The sequence below is a fragment of the Macaca nemestrina genome, chromosome X (assembly GCF_043159975.1).
Source record: "Macaca nemestrina isolate mMacNem1 chromosome X, mMacNem.hap1, whole genome shotgun sequence".
Taxonomy (NCBI): Eukaryota; Metazoa; Chordata; class Mammalia; order Primates; family Cercopithecidae; genus Macaca; species Macaca nemestrina.
In genome coordinates, this window is record NC_092145.1 from 157536452 (window position 1) to 157552305 (window position 15854).

General features: G+C 41.8%; 1 protein-coding gene across 1 annotated transcript in view; it reads left to right on the forward strand.

The window, feature by feature from the left end:
- Positions 1-15854, forward strand: part of LOC105478073 (matrix remodeling associated 5) — a 34910-nt gene that overhangs the window by 4423 nt on the left and 14633 nt on the right. Inside the window, exons 3-4 of the mRNA XM_011735045.3 lie at positions 12463-12592; positions 12826-13216. Of these exons, the coding sequence (XP_011733347.2) occupies positions 12463-12592; positions 12826-13216 (521 nt within the window). The remainder of the gene's footprint in view (positions 1-12462; positions 12593-12825; positions 13217-15854) is intronic.

A 15854-nucleotide genomic window follows, 5' to 3' on the forward strand; every position in this document is an offset into this window, starting at 1 on the left:
GTGGTAGAACAAGAGAACAAAATGTTAAGGGAATAAGATAATAATCTCCCTAACCCATGGCAACAGACGATTAAATAGGTTTCTCAATGAAATGCTGTTAGACTCTAGGAGTTGACCATCTGAACATCCAACCACAATGATGATAGCTCATTGGGGAAAACAGCCTGGTGTTGCCAGAGGAGGGAATAGTAACATGTAAGCCAGCTTCCCTTTTCACAATCTTGTAATTTATCAGGACACATTTCTTGTGTAATGGAAGTAAGAAAAAGGGAAGAGGTGCTAAAGCCCATTTGATTGATTTATTTATTTATTTAACTTTAAGTTCCAAGATACATGTGCAGAGTGTACAGGTTTGTTACACAGGTATATGTGTGCCCTGGTGGTTTGCTGCACCTATTGACCCATCCTCTATGTTCCCTCCCTTCACCCCCCACCCCCCAGCAGGCCCCAGTGTGTGTTGTTCCCCTCCCTGTGCCCATGTGTTCTCAGTGTTCAACTCCCATTTATGAGTGAGAACATGCAGCATTTGGTTTTCTCTTCCCCTTGTTAGTTTGCTGAGGATGATGGCTTACAGCTTCATCTACATCCCTGGAAAGGACAAGATTTCATTCCTTTTTATGGCTGCATAGTATTCCATGGTGTCTATGTACCACATTTTCTTTATCCAGTCTATCATTGGTGGGCATTTGTGTTGGTTCCATGTCTGCTAAAGCCTGTTTGAATCCTGGGGGATGGTGCATGTGATATTTGCAGAACAGAAAGTGGAGCTTTAACTGTAACTTCTTTTTCTTCCGCCCTTGGGGTGCAAAATGGCTCTGTCTAGGAATTGTTTTTTATACATGAACCATTTTAACACATGGTCCCACTTGCTGGGATTAGCCACCTCGTCTCTCAAATCCGGCACCTTGGCAGGTCCCATGCTGGGGGCACCATCAGCCAGGACTTGGTGGAACCCTCTAAAAAGCATGGGGCTGATGCAGAAATATATATATATATTGAGGTACTTCCTGCACAGCAGGTTTGTGTGTTTGTGTTGGGTGTTGGGAAGGAGGCTATCAGGCTGGAAATGAGGGTGGGGACAGTCCCTGCATGCACCCTCCCCAAAGAGGTGATTTGTTTAATGGCTTGAGACTCATAGCACCAATAAGACTATTACCTCTGAAGTTGTTTGCATCTCATTTACAGTTTCTGGGATGCTTTTCTTCCCATTCATTTTTAAACTGAAGTACTTTGTGAGAGCAAAACATAACTAACCTCTAAATCACAACACCGTTTCTGATGGTTTCATTTTAAACAACTCACAATAAAGATTGACTTTAACATGGGAATAAAACAGACAAACCAACATGTTAATGTTTCTTTTTCCTATTGATGCCAGTAATATCTAGAGACAGTTTTCTGTAATATTAAAAAGAAAAGAAAAATATAAAAAACCCTAGAGAATCACTTCACTGTATCAACATCTATTACCTCCATCTAGTTTAATTTGTAACATGAATTAATATACTACTTGAAAAAATCACTAATAATATCATAGTAGCATTGTTTTAGAAAAATCCACCTCAAATTAGGGAATGAGTCTGGCATCTTGCATCTTTTTGGGGAAAAAACTGAAGCAAGAGCAATGTCTAACAGATAAAACTCGGAGACTGATCTGTGTTTTAGCAGTCTGGAGAAAATATAAGACTCTCAAGGAATAAGGAATTGTTGGCCAAGTGTTCATGAATCCTTCTATTCCCACACAGCTGTTTTTAGGGTTCTTTGTCAGCATTGCTGTTTCCTGCTTGGACAAACTAAAAGCATTTCTGAAAATTGCTTTCCAAATATTTTTTCCAGGAGCCAACAATATAGCATCCACTTAGAGATGGATTTACAGACTCTTAAATATTTTTTTTCTCTTGATTAAAAGACTGGTTTTGATGATGCCTTTCTGCAGCTTTGACAAGGGCCATACTTGCCTATTTTATTTTAAGTTCTGCCTTGTGATATTAACCGGAACCTTTGACATAATTTTGCAAATATTGTCTGCCATAAACATTTCACAGAATTGGTTATACATTCAGTGATTGCCAATCAATAGTGATGAAGGTAGTCTGGAATGTAAGCCAAAGGGCTAATGAGCCACCGAACTGCACTTCATGCAGGGTCATCCCAGTCTCCAGTTAGATTCTGTTCCCTGAGTGTGGTGCTCATTTCCCAGACTCTCTGCTGATTTTTAGAAGGATGCAAAAAGGGGACATGTATACCCTCGGGTTCTGAAAGGGGGTACTCAGGTGATTCCCCAGGCTTCTGTCTATTCCAGAATATCTACCCCATTCTCACGTCTGGCATCCTTGGCATCTGCATCTACAAGCTCTCTAATGCCCCTTAAAAACAAGCAGGGGGGCCCGGCGCGGTGGCTCACACCTGTAATCCCAGCACTTTGGGGGGGCCAAGGAGGGCGGATCACGAGGTCAAGAGATCGAGACCATCCTGGGTAACACGGTGAAACCCCGTCTCTACTAAAAAATACAAAAAATTAGCTGGGCATGGTGGCGGGCGCCTGTAGTACCAGCTATTCCGGAGGCTGAGGCAGGAGAATGGCGTGAACCCGGGAGGTGGAGCTTGCAGTGAGCCGAGATCGCGCCACTGCACTCCAGCCTGAGCGACAGAGCGAGACTCCGTCTCAAACAAAACAAACAACAACAACAACAACAAACAAGCAGGGGGAAGATGACAGGGTCAGACAGGTTTACTGAGCTGATGTGGAGCCCGTTCCAGACTTTGGGTGCCTTCCCGAACAGGGGGATTTATTCAGATGTGAAGGGAAATGAACCAGTATTGATCCTTTGTTCCTATCTTCCCTTCTTCTCCACCTTGATAGTTGTCATCAAATTTCTCAGGTTAAATTTGACATTCAGCTATCCATGGCTTTAGTATGAGCCATTATGTTTTTCTCAATATCTCTCTCTCTCTCTCTCTCTCTCTCTCTATTATCTATCTATCATTTGCCTATTACCTGTCTACCTACCTATCATCTGTCTCTATCGTCAATCAACCAATCTATTTCTCTACCTATATCTATATCTATCTATCTATCTGTCATGCATCTGCCTCTCACCTATCTACCTACCTATGATCTATCTCTATCATCAGTCAATCTATCTCTCTACATACCTATCATCTATCTATCAATCTATTGATCTATGTATCATCTGTCTGCCTATCACCTACTTATCATGTATCTCTATCATCTATCTATTGATGTACTTATTCTATCTATCCATCTATCTATCTGTCTATCTATCATCTATTAATCTACCTATCTATTCTCTATCATCAATTTATCAATAATCTGTCTACCTACCTATCATCTCTATTAATCAATCTATCTCTGTCTATCATGTATTCTATTTATCTATCTATCTATCTACCTACCTATCATCTATCACGTGTCTATCATCTATGTACCTGTCATCTATCTCTATCATCTATCAATCTGTCTGCCCATATATTATCTATGTATCTATGTACTTATCTATCATCTGTCTGCCTATCTACCTATCTATCTGTCATCTGTCTGCCTATCTATCTATCTATTATCTATCTATTGTATCTATCATCTGTCTGCCTGCCTATCTATCTATCTATCTATCTTTCTATCTATCTATCTATCTATGTATCTATCTATCATCTATCTATGACAGTAGTTAGCAACAATGGATGAGTTTGCCCCTGGAGAACATTTGGCAACATCTGGAGACCTTTTTGATGACCACAACTATGGAAGGAAAACATATCACACCCTTGAAGTAAAATGTGCTGAGGAACATCCAGCTGCTTCTGACCCACTTCAGAGACTGAGCCTCAGAACCCTATCTCCTCTCTCTGAAGATCTGCCTCCTTCTTCTGGGCTCTGTTCAGGTGATATTATTTACTCCCGGAGCTCTATTCCATTGGTCGGTTGGCCAGTCTTGCCTGAACGTGTATCTTGGGTCTCCATCTTGGTCTTGAGCCCTATTATCCCCTTAGATTCTTACAAAATTCTCAAACATCCCATGGCAAATACAGCTTTGAATTCTTTCCCCAACACCTGTCTCTTCCAGCCTTTGCTGTCCAGCAAATGGTAGAATCCACCCACTTGCTCCCCTCCAAGCAGAAGTCCTTCCCCCAAGTTTGTCCTCATTCTCACTCCCACCACTCAGCAATGCCTGCTGGCTCTTCCTTTAAGTACATTTGGAAATGTTCTGTGTGCCTTCATGTTTACTGCCACACCTGGTCATGAATCCAACATCCCTCAATATCTCTGCAGGATTCACCACATTTCTGCCTCCTTCTCTTGCCCAGCTCTGACACGTTCTCCAGGTAGTGGCCAACATTGCTGTTTTAACACATACTTCAGTTCATGTCACTCCCTTACTTAAACCCTCCAATCACTCCCTTTTGCACTTGGTGTGAAGAAAACATAGTCCTTCCCATGTTTTCTCAGCTCTTAGTTAACCTGGTCCCTGACGTTCTCACCTACTCATCTGATACCATTATTTCCCCTGCTTGCTGTATCTAGTGAAATGTCAGCATCCAAGAAATGGAAAAGGATTTTGATGCTGACATCAGTTCCCCTCTGTGTGTTCAAAATTCCAGATAGATTACTAAATCTAGAATCCTAAATAACAATAAAGAAAGCACATCTGCCCAAAGATTATCTATGATTAGAGCAGGGTTTCTTCACCTCAGCATAACTGACATTTGGGGCACTATTACCATTTTGGATAGGATCATTACTTTATGTGGTTGTCCTGTGCATTGTAAGACTTTGAGCAGCTTCCCTGACCTTCACCCATTAGATGCCAGTAGCACCCCCTTCCGTAGTTGTGATCACCAAAAATGTCTACACATGATGACAAACGTTCCCTAGAAGCAAATTTACCCCTGTTTGAGAACTACTGCCATAGATAGAAAATAGACAGACAGACAGACAGATAGATGATAGAATGATAGAGTGATAGATTGATAGATAGGATGATAGACTGATAGATGACAGAGATAGATGATAGGTAGGTTGTTGATAGATAGATAATAGGATAATAGATAGATGATAGATATGATAGAATGATAGCTAGATAAGATGATAGACTGATAGACTGACAGATGATAGAGATAGATGAAAGCTAGGTATGTTGATAGGTAAGTGATTGGATGATAGATAGATAGAATAGCTATACATATATAGAAAGATGATACATAGATGATAGATGTCTTGGATGGATAGATAATAGATGATAGATAGATGTGATGGATACATAGATATTAGATAGATAGATGCCATGAATGGAACAATAATAGATGATAGATAAATAGATAGATATATGTGACGGATGAACAGACATATGATAGATGCATAGAGAGATAATAGATGATAGGATAATAGGTAGATGATAGAATAATAGCTAGATAGGATGATAGACTGATAGATGATAGGGATAGATGAAAAGTAGGTATGTTGGTAGGTAGATGATATGATGATAGATAGATAGATGGAATAGATAGAGATACATAGATAGATGATAGATAGGTGGATAGATAGATACAGAGATACATAGATACATAGATAGATGCGATGGATAGATAATAGATGATAGATGTGATGGATGATAGATACATGATTGATAGATAGAAAGATGGATGTGATGGATGGATAGATAATAGAAGATAAATAGATATGATGGATGAATAGATATATAATTGATATACAAATGATAATAGATAGATGCTTGATAGATGATAGGATGATGATAGATGGATTGATAGAGAGATAGAGAGGATTATAGATAGATTGATAGATGATAGGTAGGTAGGTAGATAGATAGATAGATAGATAGATAGATACAGACAGAGAGACAGATAGACAAATTTGCACATGCTAAGGTAAGGTTACCAAATTTCTGCAATCTTGATGTTTAGGACTCAATCAATCTGGGTTGTAGGGGCCATCATGTGCACTACAGGATGTTGAGCAGCATCTCTATAGAGAACAAATCAATGGCTGTGCCATAAAGCGGGCAAGTTTGGTGAGTCTAAGGAACAGAAAGATGGCCAATAACTCTGAACTTTATGGCAAACAGCAAAAACCAGAGAGCTAACTAATTGTCCACTATGGAATATTCTTCTAAAATGATGAGGCCATGCCCAAGTGGACCAAGAATGAATCACTGGAAATAGAAGGAGGCATCTTGGAGCTGAGAGTTAAGAAAGTGAATGAACTACAAGTCAACCCATAATGGAGTGAAACACTGAGGCAGCACCCAAACCAAGTTCCTAATCAGGGTCAACAAACCAAACAGTGGGCTTTTGTATAAAGCAATGAAAATCTCTGGGTGTCTTCCTCCATTGGGAATGCCTTGCCCCAAGAGAGGTGTACACGGTCACATCCCTTTGTTTCTTAAGCCCTATTTCAAATCTCAGCTCCCCAGAGAGCACTGCCCTAGACATTGGCCCACCAAACCCCTTCTACTCTCCTTCCTGTGCTTTAATTATTTTCTTATGAAATTTACAACTACCGGAAATGATCTTTTTCATTATTTTTACCCTTCTAGTCATCCTTCTTGCTAAGAGAGCTGAGCCCTTGCCTATTTGGTTGACCCACCCAGAATAGTAAGTTGCAGACACACAAAGCTCAAATTATAGCTGTGATTGCGTTGCAGAATGATTCCATGCATGTAGAATCTCTAGCAGACATTGTTTCATATTGAGGGAAGTTCAAACAGCATCTGCCTTATTTTTCCTTTTATTTCTCCATCTCTAAAAGCATTAAAGCTTGTTTTCAGAGCCCACTATATCCTGAAGGCACATACAAAGCTGACCTGTACAATGTTTTTGCAATTTTTTAAAGTAAAATTCAAATGATATGGCATTCACCCTTGTAGACTCTACAACTCAGTGCCATTTAGTACATTCAAACTATTGTGTACTCATCATCTCTATCTCGTTCAAAACATTTTCACCACCCCGAAAGGAGACCTCATATCCATTAAGCAGTCATTCTCTACTGCGTGTCCTCCTCCAGCCTTTGGGAACCACTGCTTTGTTTTCTGTCTCTATGAATTTGACTATTCTGAACATTTCATATACACGGAATCATACAATAGATCAGCGGTCCCCAGCGTTTTTGGCACCAGGGACCAGTTTCATGGAAGACAATTTTTCCACAGACAGGGTTGGGGAGGGGGTGGTTTTGGGATGACTCAAGTGCATTACATTTTTGTGCACTTTATTTCTATTATTATTACATTGTAATATACAATGAAATAATTCTACAATTCACCATAATGTAGAATCAGTGGGAGCCCTGAGCTTATTTTCCTTCAACTAGACAGTTCCCTCTGGGGGTGACAGGAGACAGTGACAGATCATCAGACATTAGATTCTCATAAGGAGTGCGCAACCTAGATCCCTCGCATGCGCTGTTCAGAATAGGATTTGTGCTTCTCTGAGAATCTAATGCCGTCGCTGATCTGACAGGAAATGGAGCTCAGGCAGTAATGCCAGCAACGGGGAATGGCTGTAAATACAGATGAAGCTTTGCTGGCTCACCCACTGCTCACCTCCTGCTGTGCAGCCTGGTTCCTAACCGGTCCGGTACTGCTCTGTGGCCCGGGGTTCGAGGACCACTGCAACAGGTGACCTGTAACGGCTTCTTTCAGTGAACAACAGGTTTCAAGGGTCACCCACATGGTAGCCTGTGTCAGAGCTTCACTCCTCTTTGTAGTGTGCATCTTGAGCAATGAATATTGCCACTGCATAGTGATTTTGCAGAAAGTCAATTTAAAGAGTGAATGAGAAAATGTGTCAGGTAGACTTCTACTCTGTAGTCGGTGACTCTGAAACATACATTTAGACTCTCTTTGCTTCTCACTCACGTGCATTGCATTTTTCCTCATAGTTGGTATTTCAGTCAAACAAAAACCTGTGAACAATTCTGAGGATGCCATCGGCAAACCCATCCTGTAAGACTTTCTTGGCCCCCTCTTGTGTGCTGGATCATTTTTGCTTGTGTCTAAATAAGAAGAAATAAGGTCTTCTTTTAAAAATAAAAATGGCGGCCAGGTGCGGTGGCTCATGCCTGTAACTCCAGCACTTTTGGAGGCTGAGGCAGGCAGATCACCTGAGGTCAGGAGTTTGAGACCAGCCTGGCCAACATGGTGAAACCATGTGTCTACTAGAAATACAAAATTAGCCAGGGGTGGAGGCACACGCCTGTAGTCCCAGCTACTCGGGAGGCTGAGGCCAGAGAACTGCTTGAACCCGGGAGGCAGAGGTTGTAGTGAGCCGAGATGGCACCACTGCACTTCAGCCTGGGTGACAGAGGGAGACTCCATCTCAAATGAATAAATAAATAAAATAAAACAAAAATAATAAAAAATAAAAAATGGCAACTTAGTATGGTCATTATGCATGATTGGCACTTCATTTACCCACAAGATGGGAACAAAAAAACCCTGCAAACACAGCAACAGCAACAATAATGTCCCATTATAGAGGAAGGGAGACTCATAGAAGACACTGAATACATCCAAGAATACACAGTCACTATGGTAAAATACAGGTATCTTGAGACCAAAGCTTCACCTTGCATTCAGAGACTGAGGCGGGAGAGGCTATCAATATCTACTTGACACTTTATTTTATTTAGTGAGTTGAAACATATGTAATCAGGCTGCAAAGTTCCTTGAAACATAACATGGCAAAGAATGAATTAGAAATGTATCAGGTAGATTTCTACTCTGGAGTCAGCTGAAATCAGGTCTGAAATTGGTCACTTGAGTGTCTCTGAGAAGAATCATTGAATGGACGTGTTTACGAATAGTATGATTCCTGTATGATTTTTACATTATTCATATTATATATAAATTTTTGAACATCTGAATATGTTTTCATTGAATGTCTTTATTCATATAATATATTGCTCATTATTCCCCTGCCTAACTACATTTTAGTTGCCATTTTTAACTCACAGATTTTTATCATGTCTCTTTTTGTGTCTTGCTTGGCTGTGACTTTCCCTTTGATCTCCCTGGTGTCAGCTTTGTTGTACCTATTCCCTCCAGAAACTCTTTAGCAGCCCTTGACACAGAGCAATGTCTGAGTGGCTGCAGACATTATGTCCTTTAACCCACACATGGCTCTCTGAAAAAAGAATCCTCAGCAACACTACTAATGAAGAATTTGAGCTTCCAAAAAGCTTGGTAACTTCTCTGGGATAACCAGCAGGCAACGTGAAGTGTGCCTGACCTCAAAACATGAGGCCTGGCCAGGTGTGGTGGCTGACACCTGTAATCCCAGCACTTTGGGAGACCGAGGCGGGTAGATCACTTGAGCTCAGAAGTTCAAGACCAGCTCGGGCAACATGGTGAAACCCCATCTCTACTAAAAATACAAAAATTAGCCAGGTGTGGTGGTGTGTGCTTGTAGTCCCAGCTATTCAGAAGGCTGAAGTGGGAGGATGGCTTGAGCCCAGGACACAGAGGTTGCAGTGAGCCGAGACTGTGCCACCACACTCTGGCCTGGACACCAGAGCCAGACCCTGTCTTGAGAGAGAGCGAGAGAGCAGGAGAGAGTTTTCTATGCTTCTATCTCAGCTCTACACACTGGGACCCCCATTCCCCACGCAGCTTGCGGGAGTCCACACCTTCCCTCCCCTTTATTACACTCCGCAGGAAACTGCTGAGCTCATGATTGGAAAAATGCACCTCTTTCTTCTCTTACGTGGAATTTTACCCACTAAGGAGGTTCATGGTCCTTAACATGAAATGAAACTTCATGCCCTTGAATTTCACTTATCTCTGCAGCATTATATTTCGGGGAGTTTTGCACCATGATTCTGTACATTTGAACTCACTAAATAAAATACAACGTCATGTAGATATTGACAGTTTTTCCCACCTCAGTTCACAGTGTCTGAATGCAGGTTGAAGCTTTGGTCTCAAGATGCCTGGATTTCACTCTCACTGACTGTATTCTTGAATGCATTCAATGTCTTCTGGGAGTCTCCTCTTCAGTAATGGGGACATTATTGTTGTTACTGTGTTTGTTTGTGGAATATTTAAGTTCCCATCTTGTTTTAATAAGACCAAAATACCACTAGGTAGTAGCAAAAGAACTTTGGAATGGAACATTGCATGGTTTTACCTCCCTTTTTTCCTATTCCTTGAAAAATTTTGGAAAGTTTCTTTTTTTCTTTCTTTCTCACTTTTTTTTTTTTTTTGAGATGGGGTTTTGCTCTGTTTCCCAGGCTGGAGTGCAGTGGCACAATCACAGCTCTCTGCAGCCTCGATCTCCTAGGTTCAAGTGGTCTTCTCTGCTTAGCCTCACCAGTAGCTGAGACCACAGGCATGCACCATCACACCCAACTCATTTTTGTATTTTTTGTAGAGATTAGGTCTCACTATGATGCCCAGGCTTGAACTCCTGGACTCAAGTGATCCTCTTACCTCAGCTTCCCAAAGTGCTGGGATTATAGGCATGAGCCGCCATGCCCAGCCTGGAAACTTTCTTGAATCTCAGTTTCTGCTGTGGAAAATTAGCCTGCTTCATGGGGTTTAGGTGATAAAGGGCAAAAAGCAATACAAAGAGGACAAGACTCACTTCCAGCTAAGTTTCCCACCTTCTATGGAATCCAAAGCATGTTCATAAGGTACACAAATAGCTATGAGCCCAATTCTTTTAATATTTTACCTCTCAGCAGTGTTAAATAAAGCAGAGCTTAGCTGACAACACACTGGAGTAATGCACTAAAAAGAAGAGTGGAAATGTCATCTAATGAAGAAGAGAGAACCACTATATATGATTGTTCATTGACTACATGAGTCAAAATGATGAACAGGAAATAGGATCATCTTCTACTATATTTTCCTCATGCGCCATATTGAATCTATACATTATTTCAATAAGATGGGATGCATTTCATTCCATCTGATGTTTTCTTTGCATAAATTGTTCTTAAAGAGAAGAACGCAATTATGAAAGGAGGTCTTTGAAAAGTTTGATGCAATCAAGGTGAATGCTTTTTGAAAATAGAGTTTATAAATTTCCTGCACTCAAAAATTTGTAGCTGAAAGGAGCTTCCTAAGGCTGGGTCTTAGGGGAGTCACAGCTAACCTGGTGTTTCTGTTGACTTTGGAATTGTAGTCCAGGTTTGGGCACATATGAGTATGAGAAAGTTGGACCATGCTAGCCTCTGCTGCATTTAGCTATGAGCTATTCACTTATGTTCTCTGCTAATTGATTTCCTTTTATTTAAGTGACAAGGAGAAGCAATGGATGATATCAGGCTAGATGTGTTATATCTCAGCAGAAACAGTGATTTATGGTAACAGCATGCAGGCTTCTCTATTCGTTTTTCAAATTGCTTATGCAGGGATCAAGTTTAAGCATTGTTGTATGCTATTACCAATATGGCAATGAGACATTTCTGAATTCGTCAAGAAAGCATCTTGACAATTATATACACAACAACAAAAAGCCAAACATTTCAAACAAAAAGAACTCCTCTTGAGGACAGGTTACAGGAAAAAACAAAACAAAAACAGAAACCTAGCATGTCTACAAGTAACTTTGATCATCCGTCAGACATGGCAACCTGTCCATGGGAAATAAGAGTGTCGGTGTCTGTGGTCAACGTTTCTATTTGGCCCTTAGCATGAAGCTCTCTCCTTTCTTGCCATATGCAAAGCAAATTCCAATGCTGTGGATTTTCCCGTCCCTGCTAGCCATGTGTCCCTTCTTATTACTGTCACTTCAGCACAGAGTTTCCAAGAAAGAGACATGTGGAACAGCCTCATGTTGAATTCTAAATCCTACTGATGGACACCAAATAGCCTCCTGATCACATTAGCATATTCCAAGTCGAAGTTCTCCGTGAATGTTCCTTAACAGAACGAAGACAAATAAATATGTGTCACTTTTTTCTTGACCCCAGAGATAGGGACACAAAGGGATAAACATCTTTCGGAATGGCACCCCTATAACCTCAGAATCACTATTTCATGACCAGGTGCAGTGACCAGGCGCATGTTTGTAATCCCAGCACTTTGGGAGCCCAAGCAGGAGGATCACATGAGGCCAGGAGTTCCAGACCAGGCTGGGCACATATCAAGACCCTGTTTCTACAAAAATAAAAAATAAAAAATTAGCCAGGGATAGTGGCCTGTGCCTGTACTTCCAGCTACTTGGGAGGCTAAGGTGGGAGGATTGCTGGAGCCTGGGAGGTGGAGGTTGCAGTGAGCTACGATTGCACCACTGCACTCCAGCCTGGGTGACGGAGTAAGATTGTCATAAATAAATAAATAAATAAATAAATAAATAAATAAATAAACTCACCATTGTACTAATTTGCTCTTGGGCAGGCTAGAGAATGTTTCCCATGTGGGAGTTAAGCATTTGCTATTTATTTTCTTAATAATAATAATTATTATTACTATTCCTTAGGTTTAATAGCATACAGGCCCTGTCAGAAACTTCATTTGCAGGACTGACCAAGTTGGAGTTACTTATGATTCACGGCAATGAGATCCCAAGCATCCCCGACGGAGCTTTAAGAGACCTCAGCTCTCTTCAGGTAAACCCGCGGCATTTGTAAGTGTCACTAATTGCATCCTCTAAGACCAGTAATAAAGAATGGAAACTATGTCATTCTCCTTAATGATCAATAAAACGGCTATTTTTTGACATGAAAGACAAGTTCCATGTTATTATTCTCCAGCCCTTTGTACTGGTTTCTATTTGGGGCTGTGACTTTTAAACTATAAACAGGAGCCTTTTGTTTTGTTTTGTTTTCCCCTGCCCTTGTAGGTTTTCAAGTTCAGCTACAACAAGCTGAGAGTGATCACAGGACAGACCCTCCAGGGTCTCTCTAACTTAATGAGGCTGCACATTGACCACAACAAGATCGAGTTTATCCACCCACAGGCTTTCAATGGCTTAACATCCCTGAGACTACTCCATTTGGAAGGAAATCTGCTCCACCAGCTGCACCCCAGCACCTTCTCCACGTTCACATTTCTGGATTATTTCAGACTCTCCACCATAAGGCACCTCTACTTAGCGGAGAACATGATTAGAACTCTTCCTGCCAGCATGCTTCAGAACATGCCGCTTCTGGAGAATCTTTACTTGCAGGGAAATCCGTGGACCTGTGATTGTGAGATGAGATGGTTTTTGGAATGGGATGCAAAATCCAGAGGTAAGAAGAGAGGAGAGTAGACCACTCCTAGCTGCACATTTTTTTATCTTTTTGGAGACGTTCCTTTCTCCAAGGTTCTTATATTGACTTATTCATCTTGCCTTGGATGAAATCTGAGCACCCAATCAGTAAGATAGGAACCCACACTTTAAACGTTACCACTTAAATGTTAAGCCACCTTCATTCCCCAATGCAAATGCAGTTATCCCTTAGTGAAATGTAGTGGTCAATGTAATCAGTTACATACAGGTGATGTGGGTTGCCATGGAATGGGTATCTGGAGAATCATGCCAGCCTTGAACTGCAGCTTAATGTGGGAAACTGGGACTGGGGAGGGGCTGTGAATGCATGTTCCATGAGAAAGTTACAAAGGATGCTTAGAAAAGAGCAGGCTGGTGAGGAGTGGCTACAAGGTCGTTATTTTATGGACAGGGAAGCGATGCTCAGTATTGATCCAGAGAGCTATGGCAACAACCAGGACTTATGTGTAGCAGTTGCAACAAAGTAGATTGTGATTCCTTTCTCCCCTTCTTTCCTTCCTTCCTTCTTTCTCGCCTTCCTTCCTTCCTTCCCTCTTTCCTTCCTTCTTTCTCTCCTTCCTTCCTTCCTTCTTTCCTTCCCTCCTTCCTTCCTTCTCTCCTTCCTTCCCTCCTTCTCTCCTTCCTTCCTTCCTTCTTTCCTTCTTTCTCTCTTTCTCTCCTTCCTTCCCTGGTTCCCACTTTCCCTCCTTTACTCCTTCCTTCTCTCCTTCCTTCATTCCCTCCTTCTCTCCTTCCTTCCTTCTTTCCTTCCATCATTCTTTCCTTCCCTTCCTGCTTCCCACCTTCCCCCGCTCGCTTCTTCCTTCCTCCCTCCCTTTTTTCCTTCCTTCCTCCTGACTTCTCTCCTGCCTTCCTTTCTTCCTTCTGTCCTTTCTTTCATCCCTCCCTTTCTCCCTCCCTCCCTCCATCCTTTTCTTCCCTTTCTTCCTTCCTTCTTTTCTCCCCCTTCTCTAAGCCCTACCTTGCAACCTATCCCCATCCTCAGATTGCATTGTGTTTACCATATCCTGGATCTATTTCCTCAACTCCATTCTCACAGCCGCTGGCCTGGATCAGGCTCCTTTCCTTCTCTCTCTGGTAGGAAAGGGGAGCATTCTAAACAAGTGTCCCCATGGCCTTGTCAGCCCTGTTTTCCATCCACTCTCTACAAAGCAGTGAGAACATTTTTGCAGAATGTGCATCCAGCCAGGCCACACCTCTGCGTAACTGATTTTCATTGCTCTTAGGATAAGATGCACATTTGCACATTCCCTCCAAGAAGTCTCCACACAATGGTCGCTCCACCTGTCCCCACTATCCTCTAGCATGGTGGTCCCATTGTTCTACTTATTCATCTATTTCTAGCCACACTGTCTTCCCGTCTGTTCCTTGCAGCTTCTAAACTTATTTCCAACTCAACATCATTAGATTTGCTCAATTGCCTGCTTGGGAGTCTTTACTGCTAGACGTTCAAGAGGCTTGCTTTTTCTTAGCTTTTAGAGTTTCCTTCCAAGAGACCATCAAGCAATGGATGGAGGAAAGACAGAGGTATACCCACTTGTGAATGGTATTAACCAGAAAAGACACACACCTCCTCCACTCATATTCCATTCGTGAGAACCAGTCCTCACACCCCAGTGAATGCAAGGGAGCCTGAAAATGCATTTGGATGGCTATTTTGTAGCATTAGCACTACATTATGGATGTGGACCCATAAAACTTTGCTGGGCAAAGAACCATCTCTGCTACTGTCTGGAGATGCTCATGCATGTCTTTGTGTGTGCATGTCTATGCATCTATGTGTCTGTGTGCATGTGTGTACATCTGCATATGTGTAGATTTGCATGTATGTGAAATAAACCCAAGATTTTAAAGTATTAAAGTTAGTCTTATATAGTGAGCCTTTCTGAAGATTGCAATCCCAGAATCTTTCAGAGAGTTTCTGTTAGACTGTTCCATAGCAGTGTTTCAGCCCACAGCTTATACACAGGTGGTGGAGCTTCTGCAGGTGCTCAGAAGTCACATCAAATGTGGTCAGAATTCACATCAGATGTGCTCAGAGGTTACATTAGAGCTGATTCTCATCAAAGTTTGGGTGCCAGGGGACATCTGCTTACAGGTTACAGAGGCATAGTCATTAATCCTGCCAGACATTATCTTATGTGCAGAAAGAGGCAGGGGCTAGGAGCATTGAACTCATCTTTTCTAAAAGTGCAGTGATTCAGGCAAGTGACATGCGGACCTGTGCTCCATCCTGCTCATCATCTTCAGGGCATTCATTTATAGGCTGTGCTCATTCCCTGAACCCTGAAATTGAGCTGGCCAAGGGATTTTGTGAAATGCTGCTGATGTTTGCTGGTTTGTCTCACAGCATGTATGTGTGTGGGTATGAGTGTGAGTGTGTGTATGTGCGTTGGGGGGAGACGTGCGAAACAATCCTATTTGCATGTTGAGGTGTTTACTTTGAAAGTCACACAGAAAACCATGGTCAGGAGGGCAAAAGGAAAGATGGCAAAGCCAGTTAGGAGTTTTATAATTCTCCAAGTCGTAGATGAAGCAGTATGACTGGCTTCTTCCCAATGTGAATGGGCAGAAGTAGGCAGAGGACTATTAAGAAA